Source organism: Eschrichtius robustus, chromosome 3 (assembly GCF_028021215.1).
Source record: "Eschrichtius robustus isolate mEscRob2 chromosome 3, mEscRob2.pri, whole genome shotgun sequence".
NCBI classification, from domain to species: domain Eukaryota; kingdom Metazoa; phylum Chordata; class Mammalia; order Artiodactyla; family Eschrichtiidae; genus Eschrichtius; species Eschrichtius robustus.
The window spans coordinates 109,414,809-109,431,080 of record NC_090826.1 but is presented as its reverse complement, the minus strand read 5'-3'; the positions used below and the strand labels follow the sequence as shown (position 1 = coordinate 109,431,080).

Below are 16,272 nucleotides of genomic sequence, written 5' to 3'. Positions count from 1 at the left end.
GGATTTGTCCTTTGAAACAGCTCTAGAACTCTTCCATTTCTTTCCATACCCAATGCCACCATCCTTGTCTCACTGCCTCTCTCCCCTCATCCTTGAACCTTCCTGTTTTCTTACCAGAAGGTCTCCTTATCTTGCTAAGATAAAGCATTTTGACAGTAACACCTTTATTCAAGAACTCGAAATGACGTCCTTTTCCTATCAAATTTTTTAACCTACTCACCTTGGTATTCCAGGCCTTCCATAGTTTGTCTCCCTCTTCCCCTGTCCTCTGCTTCTAACTAGTATCTCTCTTACGTATCAGTCACACAGGCCCTTTTGCTATCCATGCTTCAGGCTCCATGTTCACCAAGTAAAAACTTTTGCTGAAACTACATTCTTTGGAAGATTTTCTCCTTTCTTTTGCACCAAGCCAACTCCCACCAAAGTTCTCCCGGCCTCCATGATAAAATGTATCCAACATCTTTCCCTGCAGTTATTATGAAGAGCACTTATTGTCTTTTCTTTCATTTATGAATTATATTCAATGTAGTTTTGGGGGGGGCTTTTTTTTTTTTTTTGAGACTTGGTATTGTTTTTTTTAAATTAATTAATTTTATTTATTTACTTTTGGCTGCATTTGGTCTTCATTGGTGCACAAGGGCTTTCTCTAGATGTGGCGAGTGGGGGCTACTCCTCGTTGCGGTGCATTGGCTTCTCATTGCATTGGCTTCTCGTTGTGGAGCACAGGCGTGGGCTTCAGTAGTTGTGGCACGAGGTCTCAGTAGTTGTGGCGCACAGGCTTAGTTGCTCCGCGGCATGTGTGGTCTTCCCAGACCAGGGCTCGAACCGGTGTCCCCTGCATTGGCAGGCGGATTCTTAACCACTGCGCCACCAGGGAAGTCCCTTGGTATTGCTTTTTAATCATTTAGTACATGTAAGTCTTGTTTTAGTTCAAATAGATGGTCATTTTCTTAAAGACTGGGACTACATCTCACAGTGGTTTGTATTTGAAGTAAGTGCTTAATATGTATTGGATTGAATTGAGATTTTAGTTGGGCCCTAAAACTTTAAATGAGTTATACCTTAATCCCCATTCACTGATCTATTCAATAAGCACATATTTTAATACCTAAGCCCTGTGCTAGGAGCTGGGGACATTTCTTTCAATCTCTGAGTGCCTCTATATTTTGAGGTGTCTTTCTCCCAAAAACCTCTTTCCAGCCTTTAAAACAGCCCCGACTGACCACTGAATCACCTTGGACCCAAGACCCCTCTGCAGTTATCTTTGTGTAAGTATTGGTCCATTGTTTCTGATTCTGTTTATCTCATTGCTTCACCTTCCATTTCTGTCTCTGTGATTGTGTGTGTATATATGTCTATATCTCTTGCTTACTTTGGGGCTTAGCCCAGTCAGTGATGCTACCCACCCTGATCTCAGTCCATTAAAGACTGTCCAGAAGTAGCAAACCCCTGCCCCTCTTTTCCTTCAGTCCAGAGACCGGGCCATGTTTGTGTGTGTGTGGGGGGGGGGGGGTGGTGCCTGCTTAGATAAAACTATCCAATAATGTCCATGTCTCCCATGCCACCCACTATCCTAGGAATTTTGAGAACGTCTTTTGTCCCAGTCCCCACACAGGGAAGAATCTTAGCAGGTGGGAGCCAAGCAGTGATGTTTGAAGTAGCCTCATTCTTCCTCCCCACTGACATTCCTGGAATCAAAGGGTCTTTATGGAGGGTGGGGATGGAGAAGGAGCAGTTAGTTCTGCTGTTTGGAGGGATGTCCAGGGCCCTCTGAGGAAAGATGGGACATCACTAATCCTTGTCTGCGGGGCAGTAAGTCTGTGTGGTGTTGGGGCAGCTGGTTACTTTCCCTCTTTCAGGTCTCCGTGTTGCTCTTCTTTCTGTGTGACTCTGAGTCAGTTGGTCCCGATCTCCACATCTCTCTTTTGGTTTCAGCCCCACTCACCTGTCCTCTTCCATCAACCAACATCCTCACTGCTGGCCACCCTGGCTTCCTGGCTCCTTAGTTCCTAGCCAACTGGCCCAACCCCATCTTGCTTTGACAGTAGGGGTGGGAGGGGAGATGATGGGGATAAGGAAAACTTCCTAGCGACATCTTCCTTTCCCTTCCCAGGCCTCAAGTCTTCAAGTGCATGCTAGGCCTCCCTTATCTGGGGCAGGATGAACCAGAGGAGGCACATGGGAAGAAATAAAGGGGTTGATTTAAAAAGAGTAGAGAGGAGGAACAGAGGTTTGGGGGCAGAGTAGGGGAGAGGTGTACCCAGAAGCAGGGTAGCCAAAGCCATTGGAGAGGAGAAAGGAGGGAGGGAGGGTCACGCCGGCTCTGACAACCCAGTCCAGCCGAGGTCCTCGGGTTTCCTGTCTCTCCTCCCAGCTGCTGTTCCTTCCTCTCTTGTTGTGAGATTTCTCCCCAGGGCCTCTCCATGTTAAAGCGTGTGACCCCCTCCTCTGTCCGGGTCTCAGCGACTGTCCGTGGATCTCGCGCCTGGCTTTGGTCTCCAGCTCAACCTCCCGGCCAGGCCTTCTCGGTGGGCGGTGCTCCCGGCGCCCCTCCTCCTCCGAGGGCTATTGGTGGAGAGGTGTCGAGAAGGCGGTGTCTAGCCGGCCTCCGAGAGCCGGATTAGTTGTGCAGACCCCGAGGCGGGCCGGAGGCGGGTCCGGCCAGGAGGCGGGCGGGGCGGCTGGGGCCCGGCCCAGAGCTCCGGGCGGTCGCATTGTTTTCCTCCGCGGAGCCGCGGCGGGAGTGGGGTTTGCGACTGGGATCCAGGGCTCACCCGACCTGACAGCGCCCGGGAGCCCAGATCCAAGCTCCATCCAATTCAGACGTTCATCACGTCTCGCTAGAGCCCCAACCACCGATTGCGAACTCGGCGCGGTGCGCGGCCGCTGCCCGCCCGCTGAGATCTCTATTCCACTGACCCGGATCTCGGAGCAAGTACCCCGGAGCAGGGCTGGGGCTGCAGGGCGTCGGGGAGGATCGGGGCGCCTAAGGCTGGGGGCAAGCTTCCGAAGTGCCAGAGGGACCCGCCTGGGAGGGTGCCAGAGCGATGTGTGCTTGGTTGACGGAGAGGGTCAGCGGAGTTGGGGTGGGGACCGTGGCCAAGCCCCGTCACGGGACTGGGGCGCAGGGTCTGGGCACCTCTTGCGACCCGGCTTCTCTGAGTCGCATCCCTTGGATTGGGGAGCGCGAAAGGAATTATTTGAGGCGCGCACCGTACAGAGGGTGGAAAACCTGGTCTCTTTCCTCTCCAGCAGAGAAATTAAGGCTTCGAGACCCGTGGAGAACTGGACCCTCTCGTTGCCCCTGCAGGGATGGGAAGGGGAACACGTCGTTCCAGACTTTGGTGTTACAGCTGCACCTCTGTCCTTGTGCAAGCGGGAGTCTGAGCACCTCCCAGGGGGTTGGCTTGGGCATAGAGTCGGGAATGGGGCCCTTGAGAAACACCAGTCCTAGTGCCCATATCCTTCCTTCACCCCACTCGCCCTGGGGCTTTGTTAGACCGAGGTCTCCCAAGGAGGAGAGCCCAGCTGGTGACTGCATCTCGAGCCCGCGGTCCCCGCTCAGCCCTGGCCCCAGGCCCGCCCTCATCGGTTCCAAGCCTCTGGCCCTGTTTCCCTGGCCTCGGAGACCCGCCTCCACTCCCCACCCCCCGCTCCCATCCCCATTCGGTCTGCGCCTGCAGGCCCCTCCAGCCCCTCCTCCCGCTAACGTGGCTCTGGGACCCGGTCCCGGCCCAGACTCTCCTACCCGCCCCTCTCGGAGCCCCAGATCCAGTGAGGGGGAGACACGTAGAGCCCCTGGCCTCAGGCCCACCTCATGCGAGGCTCTAGACACCTGGATTATCCTCGTTGGGGACTGGGTGGGAGGGAGGGTAGGTCGCAAGCCTGGGGCTGAGAGCTAAGGGTGGGGGGGAACTGTCTTGGAGAAGGGAACGTGCCCGTTCCGTGAGGCTCCTTGGCGCGCCCCCCGCTCCTTAGAGGAAGGTGGACTGGGGCGGGCGACCAGCCCGAGGGCTTCCTGCTATCGTCCCCCGCCCAGTCTCCCCTTCTCCATCCCTTCCCCAGCCCCCGCTAGAATCTGGCTTTGACCCGGGCCACTCCCCAGAGGTGGCTGCGGGGCCAGGAGGAGACAGAAGGGCTGTTTCCTCTTCCCAGCAAGGGGAGAACCTAGGAAGGGGAGAAAGAGCCGGCCAGGCCTCCCCCATTCGCTCCGGATGGGGGGTATGAAGCAGCTGGGATTGGTCCCGGCAGGGTAAGCCTTTCCCCAAGCCAGGGGTCGGATGGGGGCCGCTCAGATGCTGCTCCCTAAAATCAGCTCTGGGAAGCCCCCTTAAAGATATGTCATAGTTAAGTCTCGGGGGCCAATGCAATGGCCAGCCAAGTGTTTTTAGAGGCTGGACTAATCCAGTCTAAGGTGGGGGGTAGGGTGGAGAGAGACTGGGTGGGAGGGAGGCAGGGACTGCTCTCTGGGAAGAAGGAAGGGGCTGGGGGTGCTTGCTATCAGAGCATTTTGCCTAGAAATGAAGAGCATGCAAATGAGATGCAAATTAGCCTCTATTGTCCCCAGCTAGGGAGCTTTTGCTAAGAAGGCTGCTGGATTCTGAAGGTTTTAATGTGGGAGTGGTCGTCATGCCCTCCAAACTCTCCCAGTCACCCCTTTTCCCAAGACTGGTCCTGCAGTTCCAGGAGTTTCTGGGTAGGGGCCAGCACCAGCCCCTGCCCTCACGTCTCTGGGCATGAAGCAGCCAGCACCTTTGTGATTAAGCTCAATGTCAATGTGCCCCCGACTTCCAGGGCAGCATCTCCCCTACCCTAGCCTCATCAGACTTCTCCTGAATGTTCACGTTCACTTTTATTGGATGTGGTAAGGAGGTATAGCTCAGCCTCTTCCCTCCTTCTGTCCCTTCTTCCATCAGGTCAGAGGTCTCCTATCCCCCTCAAACCCACACAGGAGTCACCACCCCAGGTAAGGAAAGGGCAACAGCTCCTGAGGGCAGCGGATGGAAACAGGCATGGCCTGGGAGCAGAAAGAGGGTCTGACTGTCCTCCCCACTTGCCTGAAACTGAAGTTGTTTCCTGGGTGAAGATACCAGTTGCCCAGGGCAACCTGTGGGGGAGGGGGCAGGAGGGGGTGGATAGGAGACAAGCTGTGTCCCTTTCTCTTCCCCTGGGAGCACCAACATCCAGAAACATGGGGCGGGGGTGGCAGAGGGAGGCTTGGCCTTTCAGCACCAGAGGGTCTTTAGCTAGCTGACTGCTCTGCCCCTGGGGAGGGGGTCATCGTTAGGTGCTCCTACCCCTTCCCTTCCTCCAGCTCTCTTGGGACCCCATCTGGCGTCAGCCTCCCCACCAGTGACGCTGGATTGTGGGTGGGGTACACGTGGGTCCTGGCTCCGAGAGTGGAGTTGTTGGATGGAATGGGCTAAGCCTGGAAGCCCAGGGTCTCTTCTTTAGGGGACATGGCGGGACAGGCAACTAAGGATTAGTGAAGGATGACTGTCTGTTCACAGAAAGGAAGGAGTCTCACCCGTCCTGACCTGATTTCCCGAGCCTACTCAGCCCTTCACTTCAACTTCAGGGGAAGGCAGGAAGCTGGTGTACACCTCCCACTGTGGGTTCCAGCCAGGGTCAGCTTGGCTGGGGGAGGCTGATGGAGGCTGATGGGTGGGAAGGAGGGCTGTCTCACCGTCCCTTCCACCATATCTATCTTTTCCTGGACTTTGGGCTACAATCGCCTGGCTGTCATTGAATTATTTATATTTTCATTCCAAGGCAGTCCGAAGAGGGAAGGGAAGGGAAGGAGAGACATGTTCAGCCATATCTCCTCACCAGTATAGCCCCTTCTATGCCTGGCTCCTAATAGCGGGTGGGTCTGCTCTTCCCCACATTAAGCACATGCAGTGGTTCTTAGGAGTCAGGGAGGGAACAGGGGGCTAGGGAGGCTGGGAGGGGGCACAGTGGTCGGGCAGACAGCTGCGGCCAGAGCTAAATTTAGCCTCTGATCTGGCTTTGATGCAGATTCATTTTGGGCTAAGACAGCCCCCCTCCCCCACTCCCCTCCCTACTCACTCAGCTTCTCCCTAGCAATGGGAAGGGCCCCAGAAGCGTGAGCTTAGACCAGGACAAAGACCCCTAGGCTGCCTCCCCCACTCTGTTCTTCCTCAACCCTATGCAATGATGGCTGCTTCGCAGCTGCCTCTACCAGGGCACAGCGCCTAAATTGCTCCCGGGTGCCATGGGGGCCCGGGAGGGAGGGGGGGAGGCAGACATGGTGCCCTCTTCCTCCTCCCCAGTGCCAAGGAGTCACTATTTATAATTTTAAGGCTTCAGTGTCTAATTATAGCTGAGAAGAGGTTAGCAAGAGGGGGGCCAGGAGGTGTCACCTACTGAATGTCCCAGGCCCAGTCAGGAGAGAGGAGAAAAGGTTGAGTGCGAAGGCTGGGAGGGGGAGCAGGCGGGTCCTGTCCTTACCTGGGGTCATGCTGGCAGGCTTCGTACCAGCCAGTTTGGGCCAGTTGGACAGGGAAGGGCCTTGAGTGACAGTGACAGCTGGCTGGGACTGAGGCAGTGCCAGAGAGAGGGTTCTTCTCCCTACTGCACTGGGTCTTCTGGGGATAGACCTGGGAAGGAGTCCTCCTGCTTCAAAAGGTGGAGGAAATTTGACCCCTTCCCCCACTTTTCTGTCTTCTCTTTCAGGGCCAGCATATGGGTGAGGGGGCACCCCCTGGGGCCTGAGCTGCCCCACACAGGATGCCCCGTGCCCCCCGCTTCATGCCCTTGCTGCTACTGCTGTTGCTGCTGTCACTTCCCCACACCCAGGCTGCCTTTCCCCAGGACCCCCTCCCTCTGCTGACCTCTGACCTGCAAGGTGAGTGCTTGGTACCTCGCCCCCTCTATATGAGCTCAGCACTCAGTCTTGGCAGGTAGACAGACACTGAGACCCCGTGTGTGGGTGGCAAGGTGCAGGAAGGCTCTCAGTCTCAAGGAAGCTAAGAGCCTGACCAGAAAAGGGGAGAAGACAGGTAGAGTGAGCTGGCACCTCAGGTCAGTCACTTCTCTGTGGGCCTACTTCCTTCACTTCCAGGCAGCATTGTTCAGTGATAAAGAATGTGGACTCTCGACCAGACCAAACCTTAGCAGGTTTGAATCCCTGCTAAGCTGCTCACTAGCTGTGTGAGCTCTTCAAGTTATTTAACCTTTCTTTGCCTCAGTCTCCTCATCTGCAAAATGAAGATAGTCATAGTATTTTACCGGGAATTCCCTGGTGGTCCAATGGTTAGGACTCGGTGCTTTCACTGTGGTGGCCCGGGTTCAATCCCTGGTTGGGGAACTAAGATCCTGCAACCCATGCAGTGCAGCCGGAAAAAAAAAAAAAAAAAATACTACTAATAATAGTATTCTACCTCATAGAGTTATTTAGGGATTAAATGAGGTAATACAGGTAAAGTTCTGAGAACACTGTCTGGCACAAAGTAAATGATTTATATATGTTTGCTATTATTATCAGCTACAAAATGAAGGCTTGGGACTAATTCAGTGGTTTCCAACACCTCTTACCTCCCTCTCCACCACGTTATCACTACCAAGTCTAGGTCCCACCATGAGGGAAACCACCAGCCAACTTTTTCTGAGAAGGACCTTTATCTGTTTGCAGGTTCCTGTTATACATGCAGGATTTAGAGTATATTTAAGGACGAAGGAATGGCAGTTAGGTTATTGGGAGTAACTGCTGGGGGATAGATAAGAGCAGCAAACACATGTGCCAGACGTGGTGCGAAGCACCATACGAATGTTAAATCATCTCTCTCTGAACTCTGGGGTCCCTTTGAACGCTGATGACTGTGGTTTCCATGATCAGGCCAGGTGGATGCTGGAGTTGGTCAGAGGAGGCAGAAACCTTGGAGGGCTGAGGTGGCCTGTGAAGAGCCTTGAGGGGAGGGTGCAAAGAGAGGGCTGGGAGAAATGGGGTGAGTAAATGGTCCACATGGGACAGTGTACGATGTGGGAGTGAAAGGGAATTGCTAGCCCTAAGGCAGTTCCAAGAAGGGGTTGGGCTCAATTCTGGAGTCAGACAGACCTGGACCTCAATTGGGGTGCCTGCCACTTCCAAGCTAAATGAGCTGTGCAAATTTCTTAATGGCTTTAAGCCTCAGGTTCCTCATCTGTAAGATGGGGCCAATGTTAGTACCTGCCTCATAGGGTTGTTGTGTAAAGTGAGACAATGCATCTAACCTGCTAACATAGTGCTTGGCAGAGGTTAAGTGCTCAGAGTTAGCTGGTATTACATTTATTAATAGCCTTATTAATAGCTTTATTAATACCTCACAACTCATCTCACATATCCATTTTACGTCCGTGGCTGGGTTTCATCTGGTTGGAGAGGGTGTTGAGGGAGTACGTGGTATTCTGGCTGGTCCTCAGCACCCACCTCTCTGTGCCTTCTAGGTATTTCCCCATTATCCTGGTTCCGGGGCCTGGAGGATGATGCTGTGGTGGCAGAACTTGGGCTGGACTTTCAGAGATTCCTGACCTTGAACCGGACCTTGCTAGTGGCTGCCCGGTAAACTGGCTGTGGCACCACTGTGGGGCTGACAGGCCTGCTCCTGGGCAGGCATGGGACCTGTGTGGCCACTGCAACACCTTGCAGGGGACACGTGCAGGTGTATAAGCCATGGGACATGGGCATGCTAGGACCCAGAGCACAACTGCCAAGTTGTGGAGTAAGGGGGAGGAGAGAGGGCACTGTTTGTCCCTGAGCAGCTGAACACGGGCAAGGTGGGAGGCTCAGAAGTTCGGGTGGGGATCCATGGCTTGGCTCTGATCCCTCCTTGCATGTCTCTTCAGGGATCACGTTTTCTCCTTCGATCTTCAAGCCCAAGAAGAAGGGGAGGGGCTAGTGCCCAACAAGGTGAGGGGCTGTGTGGGAGGAGGCTGAGGCATGGAGATGAGGCTGGGAAAGGTCTAACCGGGATCAAGTGGGTAGGTAGAAGACTCCAAGAGGAGCCATAATGTGAGGTGGTTCCAGGTTGCCCCATGATTTTTCCCCTTCTACTTCTCCCTCCAGTATCTAACATGGAGGAGTCAAGACATGGAGAACTGTGCCGTGCGGGGAAAGCTGACGGTGAGGAGTGGGATGAGAATCTTGAGGGTAGGAGATGACCCTGCCTCCAGGCTCTGTCTAAGTGGCCCTCCACTGTGCCCACTTCCCCCCCACTTCTCTCATCTTGGTCCACAGAGGAAAATGTACAGGAAAGGGAGTTCATGATTTTTAGCTTCTTTCACACACCTCACACAAAAGGAAAGTGAGGCTCTGAGAGGCCAAAGAACTTGCCCAAGGCCACAGGACTAGGAGTAGATAGCTTAGTTGGGACTTTACCCCACACTGCTCTACCTGGCTCAAGTGGAGTAGCCCTACTTCCTGTGACCCCCCCCACCCCATCCCAGTCCCAGGCAGCCCTGTCACTGACCGAGAATTTTGGATTTTCTAGGACGAGTGCTACAACTACATTCGTGTTCTCGTTCCCTGGGACTCCCAGACACTCCTTGCCTGTGGAACGAACTCATTCAGCCCCGTGTGCCGCAGCTATGGGGTACAAAGGCGAGGGCGGGGCATCAGGACTGGAGTGGGAGAAGAACCCCAGCTGGGCAATCAGTTCAGTGGGGATGGACCAGCAGGGGTAGGGGAACAGGAGTGCCCAGAGTGGAGGGGTCCGGAAGGGGTGGAGCAAGGAGGCAAGGGGACACGAGGAAGTGGGCTATGGAGCCAGACTCGCAACACCCCAAGGGTTCCAAGAACCTGTTTCCTCTGCCTCCAGATAACTTCGCTGCAGCAGGAGGGTGAGGAGCTGAGTGGGCAGGCTCGATGCCCCTTTGATGCCACCCAGTCCAACGTGGCCGTCTTTGCAGGTGTGCACCTGGGCATGTGAGCAGCAGGCATGTGGCTGGAGGGAACTCCCACGTTAGCCCCTTTCCTAATGTGGTCTTTCCCCCATGCTCCTGAGTGGAGGGTGAAGGTAGGGGCCAGGGTCAGGCCAAGGGAGGGGTGTGGGAGGCCCAAGAAGAGCCAAGATACGGATCCCTGAGCCCTCCCCTGACCCCACCCCACCCCTCCAGAGGGCAGCCTGTATTCAGCCACAGCTGCGGATTTCCAGGCCAGTGACGCTGTGGTTTACAGAAGCCTTGGGCCTCAGCCCCCACTCCGCTCCGCCAAGTACGACTCCAAGTGGCTCCGAGGTCAGGGCGGGCCTAGGGCAGGGAGGCTGCTCTTGGGGAGGAGGTGCAGGGGGCGATCGATGGCAGGCAGATGGTGGTAGTGGTGAGCATGTATGCAGAGGGGAGAGGCTGTGGGGGGCCAGGAGCTTCTGAACAGGTGTAGTTTCTCTTCCGTACCTTTCCTCTCACTCCCCCTTCAGAGCCACACTTTGTCCACGCTTTGGAGCATGGAGACCATGTCTACTTCTTCTTCCGAGAAGTCTCTGTGGAGGACGCCCGGCTGGGGAGGGTAAGGAAGTGGGCACCAGGGGTGGGTAGCTAGAGGGCTCTGCTGGATGGTGAGGAGCCAGTCATTCAGGGGAGAGCTCCTGGCCCTAATCTCCACAACACAATCCCCTGGACTCTGAGGCCCCAACTTGGAGTAGCCCCCAGGCCTCTGCCCCCGCATCCTGCTAGGTCCCTCACCTTGACCCACATTGACCGACCACACCCTTCCTTTGCTGTGCCCCTAACATTTGTCTCTTGGTGCTCTAACTCACCACATTGCTCTCACCCTGCTGGCCCTGGGGTTCTCTCTCACCGTTCTCCTCATCTCCAACTCTCCCCCACACAGGTGCAGTTCTCCCGTGTGGCCCGTGTGTGTAAGCGTGACATGGGCGGCTCACCTCGGGCCTTGGACCGCCACTGGACATCCTTCCTGAAGCTGCGGCTCAACTGCTCTGTCCCTGGGGACTCTACCTTCTATTTTGACGTCTTACAGGCCTTGACAGGGCCTGTGAACTTGTATGGCCGCTCTGCTCTCTTTGGGGTCTTCACCACCCAGACCAATAGGTTGGTACCAGACTAACCAATGTGGCCCAATCTGTCCCCTGCCCCACCAGCATCCAAGTTCCTCTCTCAACGCCTATTGATGAGGGCAGTGAGCGGAAGCTCCATTCAAAGCCAGTTTGCTGTTCTGCCCACCGTTTTTCTCCTAGCGTGGCCCCCAGGGGCTGCCCCACCCTCTCAGTCTCCGCCCTAATACGGTATATGAAGGGGAGCCGCCATGTCTTACCTAGGAGGAACTGTGCTGTCCCTTCCCACACCTAGCCCACATCCTTTTCTGGCTCCCTCAGCATCCCCGGCTCTGCGGTCTGTGCCTTCTACCTGGATGATATTGAGCGTGGGTTTGAGGGAAAGTTCAAGGAGCAGAGGAGTCTGGATGGGGCCTGGACCCCTGTGTCTGAGGACAGGGTCCCCTCCCCCAGGTACGCAGGGTGGGGGTGGCCTTTGTGGAGGTAGAAACAAGCAGTGTGTGCTCCCCAAATGGGATTATGAGAAGTGGGCAAGGTGTCCAAGGCCTGGGGAGGGGGCTGTAGCGGGTTGGCAGCAGGGAAGGGAAGCAGTAGTGTGAATGTCTGTGCGTAGGCGGAACAAGGGTTACCAATCATGTTTGGGAGCAGTGGGTAGCTGGTGGTCACAGAGCCTAACTAAGCCCCAGCTCCCTGTTCTAAGGCTCCCTCTCCCTTTGTGTCCACCAGGCCAGGATCCTGTGCAGGAGTAGGTGTAGCTGCATTGTTCCCCTCTTCTCGAGACCTCCCTGATGATGTCCTGACCTTCATCAAGGCTCACCCACTCCTGGACCCTGCCGTGCCGCCTGCCACCCATCAGCCTCTGCTCACCCTCACCAGCAGGTATGGGGCTAGAAAATGCTCACCACTGCCTTCCCCCCACCAGCCACTCTCTTTCCCTGACCCCACCATGTAAATCATATTGGTAGGGGGAAGAACCCGTGAAAGTGGAAGGGAGAGAGCTAAGAAGGAAACACTGGGCTGGGGGAAGGGCAGAGAAGGGGGTACCCAGACACATGTGCTGTCCTTGAAACACTCAAGCTTCCACTGGTCAGGTTGTCCTGACCTGAGGCCTATCCCTCCAGGGCCCTACTGACCCAGGTAGCTGTGGATGGCATGGCTGGTCCCTACAGTAATACCACAGTCCTGTTCCTTGGCTCCAACGATGGGACAGTGCTGAAGGTGCTGCCCCCATGGGGGCAATCTGGGGGCCCTGAGCCCATTCTGTTGGAAGAGATCGATGCCTACAGCCCCTCCCGGTGAGCCCTTTGTCCAGCAGGCCCCCTGCAGAGCAGGGATGGGATGTGAAGTGGTAGATGGGGATATGGGGATGGGGTGGGGACTCCCAGTATTGTAAGTTGTGGGGAAGAGAGAGGGCCTTGGCGAGAAGCTGGACACTGTGTTGGGGCAGAGTAGCCCTGTGAGTTGTACTCAGTTGCTTGTATGCCTCCCCCCCCTTCTGTTCTTTAACTCACCCAGGGAAAAAGGAGCCTCACCTGCTCCATCTCTGACTCCTTCTGGCCTCACCCTAGGTGCAGTGGGAAGCGGGCAGCCCAAACAGCACGGCGGGTCATAGGGCTGGAGCTGGACACTGAAGGTCACAGGCTCTTTGTGGCTTTTTCTGGCTGTGTCATCTACCTCCCTCTCAGTCGATGTGCCCGGCATGGGGCCTGTCGGAGGTGAGAGGGACCTGAGGTCAGGCCCTGCCTGGGTGGGCTCTCTGGGCCTGCAGGCACACAGGAACACAGGCACTGTGGGTGGCAGGGAAACGCAGGGGATGGTTTGGGGCTGGGTATCTCAAGCATTCTGCAGGTGGGCAGTAACCAGGGACTGGACTAGGGATTGGGGTGGATAGGATGGGAGTATCAGGCTAAGAGCCTCCTGCGAGCCAGGGTGAGAGTGGAAGAGGCAGGGGAATGGAATGTGATTAGGGTGGAGAGGGTCCCAGCCTCACATGACTCAGTTTTCCCTAGGAGCTGTCTGGCTTCTCAGGACCCATACTGTGGATGGGATAGCTCCAGAGGCTGTGTGGATATCAGGGGACCTGGTGGGTAAGTGAGAGGCTCCTGGATCTCCTGAGGAGAAAGTTCCCCACTAAGAGAGGAAGCTGAGGGCTAGGGTGGGGGATGGGGGCAAGATGTATACCTGCACTGAGCCGCCTCCATTTCCTCCTAGGATTGATGTGCATCCAGCTGGGAACCAGGAATCCATGGAGCATGATGACTGCCAAGGTAAACAGAAGGGGCAGGGGTAGCTGTAGCCATTGTCGCACATGGCTCTGATGGCCATAGACACCAGCCCAGCTGTGGGCTTTTGTCTTTCTCTCCTTCTGTGGTACAGTCATGCCCATCAGTTCTTCATGAAGCTTCCCTCTGCCCCCATCTTCACCCTCTCTCTCCCTTTTTCATAGATGGAGCTACTGGGAGTCAGTCTGGCACAGGGGATTCTGCTTATGGTGAGTTCTATTGTCCCAACTTCACCTGGCTCAGCCCACACTCACCCAAGTCTGTGCCCCATGGCAGCAGCAGATCAGCACCCTGGACACCCTGAGAGAGTCTCAGAAAAGGGTTAGCATCCTCCAAATACCTAGCATATAGCTCAGTGCTTGGCACATAATAGGGTGCTTAATAGATAGCTTTTGAACAAATAAATGAAAGAATGCCTTGCATGGTGAGCCCTTCCCCATTTCCAGAGGAAAATGAAGGCTGCAGTTCTGTACCTTTGGGCTCCAAAGGGGGTGCGGGGACCCACTGAATGGGTATCAGAGGTGGAGAGCAGGAGCCTCACTGGCTCTGACCTGGTCTCTGTCACCAGTGCTTCTGAGTCCTGGCCCTTCCCCTGAGACCCCAAGCCCCCCCAGTGATGCCCACCCCCGGCCCCAGTCTTCCACTCTTGGAGCTCACACTCAGGGTAAGGGGGCTGGCTGGGAGGGACAGGAGTGAAGTGTGGGGCTGCTGATTCTTGAAGAATTCTAAGCCCCTCCCTGATCGCTGTTTGGTGCTCACTAATAATGCCTGTTTGGATCCTCCCCTCCCAGCCCCGCCTCCCTCAGCTCGGGCAGAGTTTTGCAGTTGCTCTTGGCATGGCTACAGGGGCCAGAGCTGGGATGGGGACTCCCCAGGCCCAAGCTCTAGCTTGAGTGTGAAAGGTAGTTCGGTGGGTTGTGTGTGTTGAGGGGTCAGGGGAGGTGACTCCTGAAGAGGGTCAAAGCTGCGTTGGAGCTAAGCAGCAGCAGGAGAGAGGCGACACTTCGGAACCTGCCATCCCGCTGGCCTACCTTCGCTGAGCCTCCCTCCTTCCTCTCGGTCGGCAGGCGTGCGACGGGACCTCCCGCCAGCCTCAGTCTCCCGCTCCGTCCCCATCCCACTCCTCCTGGCCTGTGTGGCCGCAGCCTTCGCCCTGGGCGCCTCGGTCTCTGGCCTCCTGGTCGCCTGCGCTTGTCGCCGCGCCCACAGACGTCGGAGCAAGGATATCGAGACTGCGGGGCTCCCGCGCCCTCTCTCCCTTCGCAGCTTGGCCCGTCTGCACGGGGCGGGCCCAGAGCCGCAGCCAACGTCCAAGGACGGAGAGGGGGCACAGACACCCCAGCTTTACACCACCTTCCTGCCTCCTCCCGAGGGCGTACCCCCGCCGGAGCTGGCCTGCCTGCCCACCCCGGAGTCCACGCCGGAGCTGCCGGTCAAGCACCTCCGCCACGCCGGGGGTCCCTGGGAGTGGAACCAGAACGGGAACAACGCCAAGGAGGGCCGGGGCCGCGCCCGGGGCGGCAACACGGCGGGCGGCCCCGCGCCGCGCGTGCTGGTGAAGCCGCCGCCGCCCGGCTGTCCCGGGCAAGCCGTGGAAGTCACCACCCTGGAGGAACTGCTGCGCTACCTGCACGGCCCGCAGCCGCCCAGGAAGGAGGCCGAGCCCCCGGCCGCCGCCCCTTTCACCTCGCGGGCGCTGCCGCCCGAGCCCGCCCCCGCCCCCACCCTCTTTGCCGGCCCCAGCCTGCTCCCCCGGGACTGTGCCACGCCTCGGAGGCTGGACGTGCCCCCGGAGGGCAAGCGCCCGGCCCCCGCCACCCGGCCTGCTCTCTCCGCCCCAGCTCCCCGGCTCGGGGTGGGCGGCAGCCGGAGGTTGCCCTTCTCCACGCACCGTGCACCCCCCGCGCTGCTCACCCGCGTCCCCTCGGGAGGCCCCTCCAGGTACTCCGGGGGTGCCGGGAGACACCTCCTGTACCTGGGCCGGCCTGAGGGGCACCGGGGCCGCGCCCTGAAGAGGGTGGACGTCGAGAAGCCCCAGGTGCCCCTGAAGCCTCCCCTCGTCGGGCCTTCCTCGCAGCCGGCCGTCCCTAGTGGCAACCATTTTAACTTTTAAAGGGAGCTGCTCCAAGGCCTCAAATGGGACCCTCGAGGCCCATGCCCTCAAAGGCCGTGAGCGTGGACGCATCTCCAAGGACAGGTCACCTCCCTCTCTCCTTGTTCCACACCTCCAGCCTTCCTGGACTCTGAGAGTCTCCCGGGGTCCCTGCCCGCCCCGGGTTTATTTATTGACTGCCGACTGTCTTTCCCCCTGTCCTCGAGAGAGGAGTGGGAGGTGAGAAGCTCGCCCCCTCAGTGAGCCAGCTTTTCGGGGGGAACTGGCACACTCCCACTCCCCCACCTCCCTCAGCCAAGCTGCCTTAACTCGCCCCTCCGGGCCTCCAGAGACTGGGCCCCGGGCGGGCCGCACGGCGGACGGACGGGGCTGCGCCACGCCCGTCGTGTACAGAGTCCTCGGGCCTCCTGGGACGTGCCTCCTCCTACTGTGTAGGAGCCTCCCCTTCCCAATACAGCTGTGTCCCCGAGCCGCTGCCTGACTTTACTCGCGGAGGGGGCGGGGCGGGAGTCGGTCGGCTGCTCTGAGCCCTTTTTCTCCAGAATCTCTGCCTTCAACTTGGCCTTGAGCTCTCTCCCGAGTAATTGGGATGGCTGCGCTCCCACCGGGGTTAATCAGGAAAGATTTCCTGAAGCAGGCAAGCTAAGAAATGGTGCATGGAGATGAACCAGGGCCCAGGAGACCCCGGCTAGAATTTAGGTGGGGTTAGGGAGGGTACTCCGAGCACGTTTCTGGACCAAGAGGGACTTTTTCGTAGAATGCTCTGGGGTGGGGGGAGGGTATTTTTGGAGAAATAAAATGAAGCTGCAGCGTAAGTGACTGAAGTTTCGCATCAGGAAATCTTGTCATAAAGGGAATTTGGCTGGAAAAA

The 16,272-nt window shown here is 57.1% G+C and overlaps 1 protein-coding gene across 2 annotated transcripts; it reads left to right on the top strand.

Annotated features, from left to right (window-relative positions):
• The first annotated feature begins 2,785 nt into the window (after positions 1-2,785).
• SEMA6C (semaphorin 6C) lies at positions 2,786-15,815 on the top strand. Of its 2 annotated transcripts, XM_068538191.1 has the most exons (19): positions 2,786-2,931; positions 4,917-4,966; positions 6,697-6,868; positions 8,446-8,560; positions 8,845-8,908; positions 9,065-9,121; positions 9,489-9,590; positions 9,816-9,906; positions 10,114-10,233; positions 10,413-10,501; positions 10,826-11,043; positions 11,328-11,459; positions 11,733-11,885; positions 12,128-12,301; positions 12,575-12,721; positions 13,016-13,093; positions 13,218-13,273; positions 13,453-13,497; positions 14,356-15,815. In XM_068538191.1, the coding sequence occupies exons 3-19, from the start codon at positions 6,751-6,753 to the stop codon at positions 15,399-15,401; spliced, it is 2,805 nt and encodes a 934-aa protein (XP_068394292.1). In that variant the 5' UTR covers positions 2,786-2,931; positions 4,917-4,966; positions 6,697-6,750; the 3' UTR covers positions 15,402-15,815. The 2 variants fall into 2 exon arrangements, with proteins under 2 accessions (XP_068394292.1, XP_068394293.1); XM_068538192.1 differs by lacking the exon at positions 12,128-12,301.
• Positions 15,816-16,272: the final 457 nt, after the last annotated feature.

What these genes read in the sequence shown, in the direction of transcription:
- SEMA6C (XM_068538191.1), top strand. Translation starts at nt 6,751, where the DNA reads ATGCCCCGTGCCCCCCGCTTCATGCCCTTGCTGCTACTGCTGTTGCTG. An exon ending in AGGGGCTAGTGCCCAACAAG is followed by an intron (nt 8,909 to 9,064) that starts GTGAGGGGCTGT and finishes TTCTCCCTCCAG; the next exon opens with TATCTAACATGGAGGAGTCA. An exon ending in CAACGTGGCCGTCTTTGCAG is followed by an intron (nt 9,907 to 10,113) that starts GTGTGCACCTGG and finishes CCACCCCTCCAG; the next exon opens with AGGGCAGCCTGTATTCAGCC.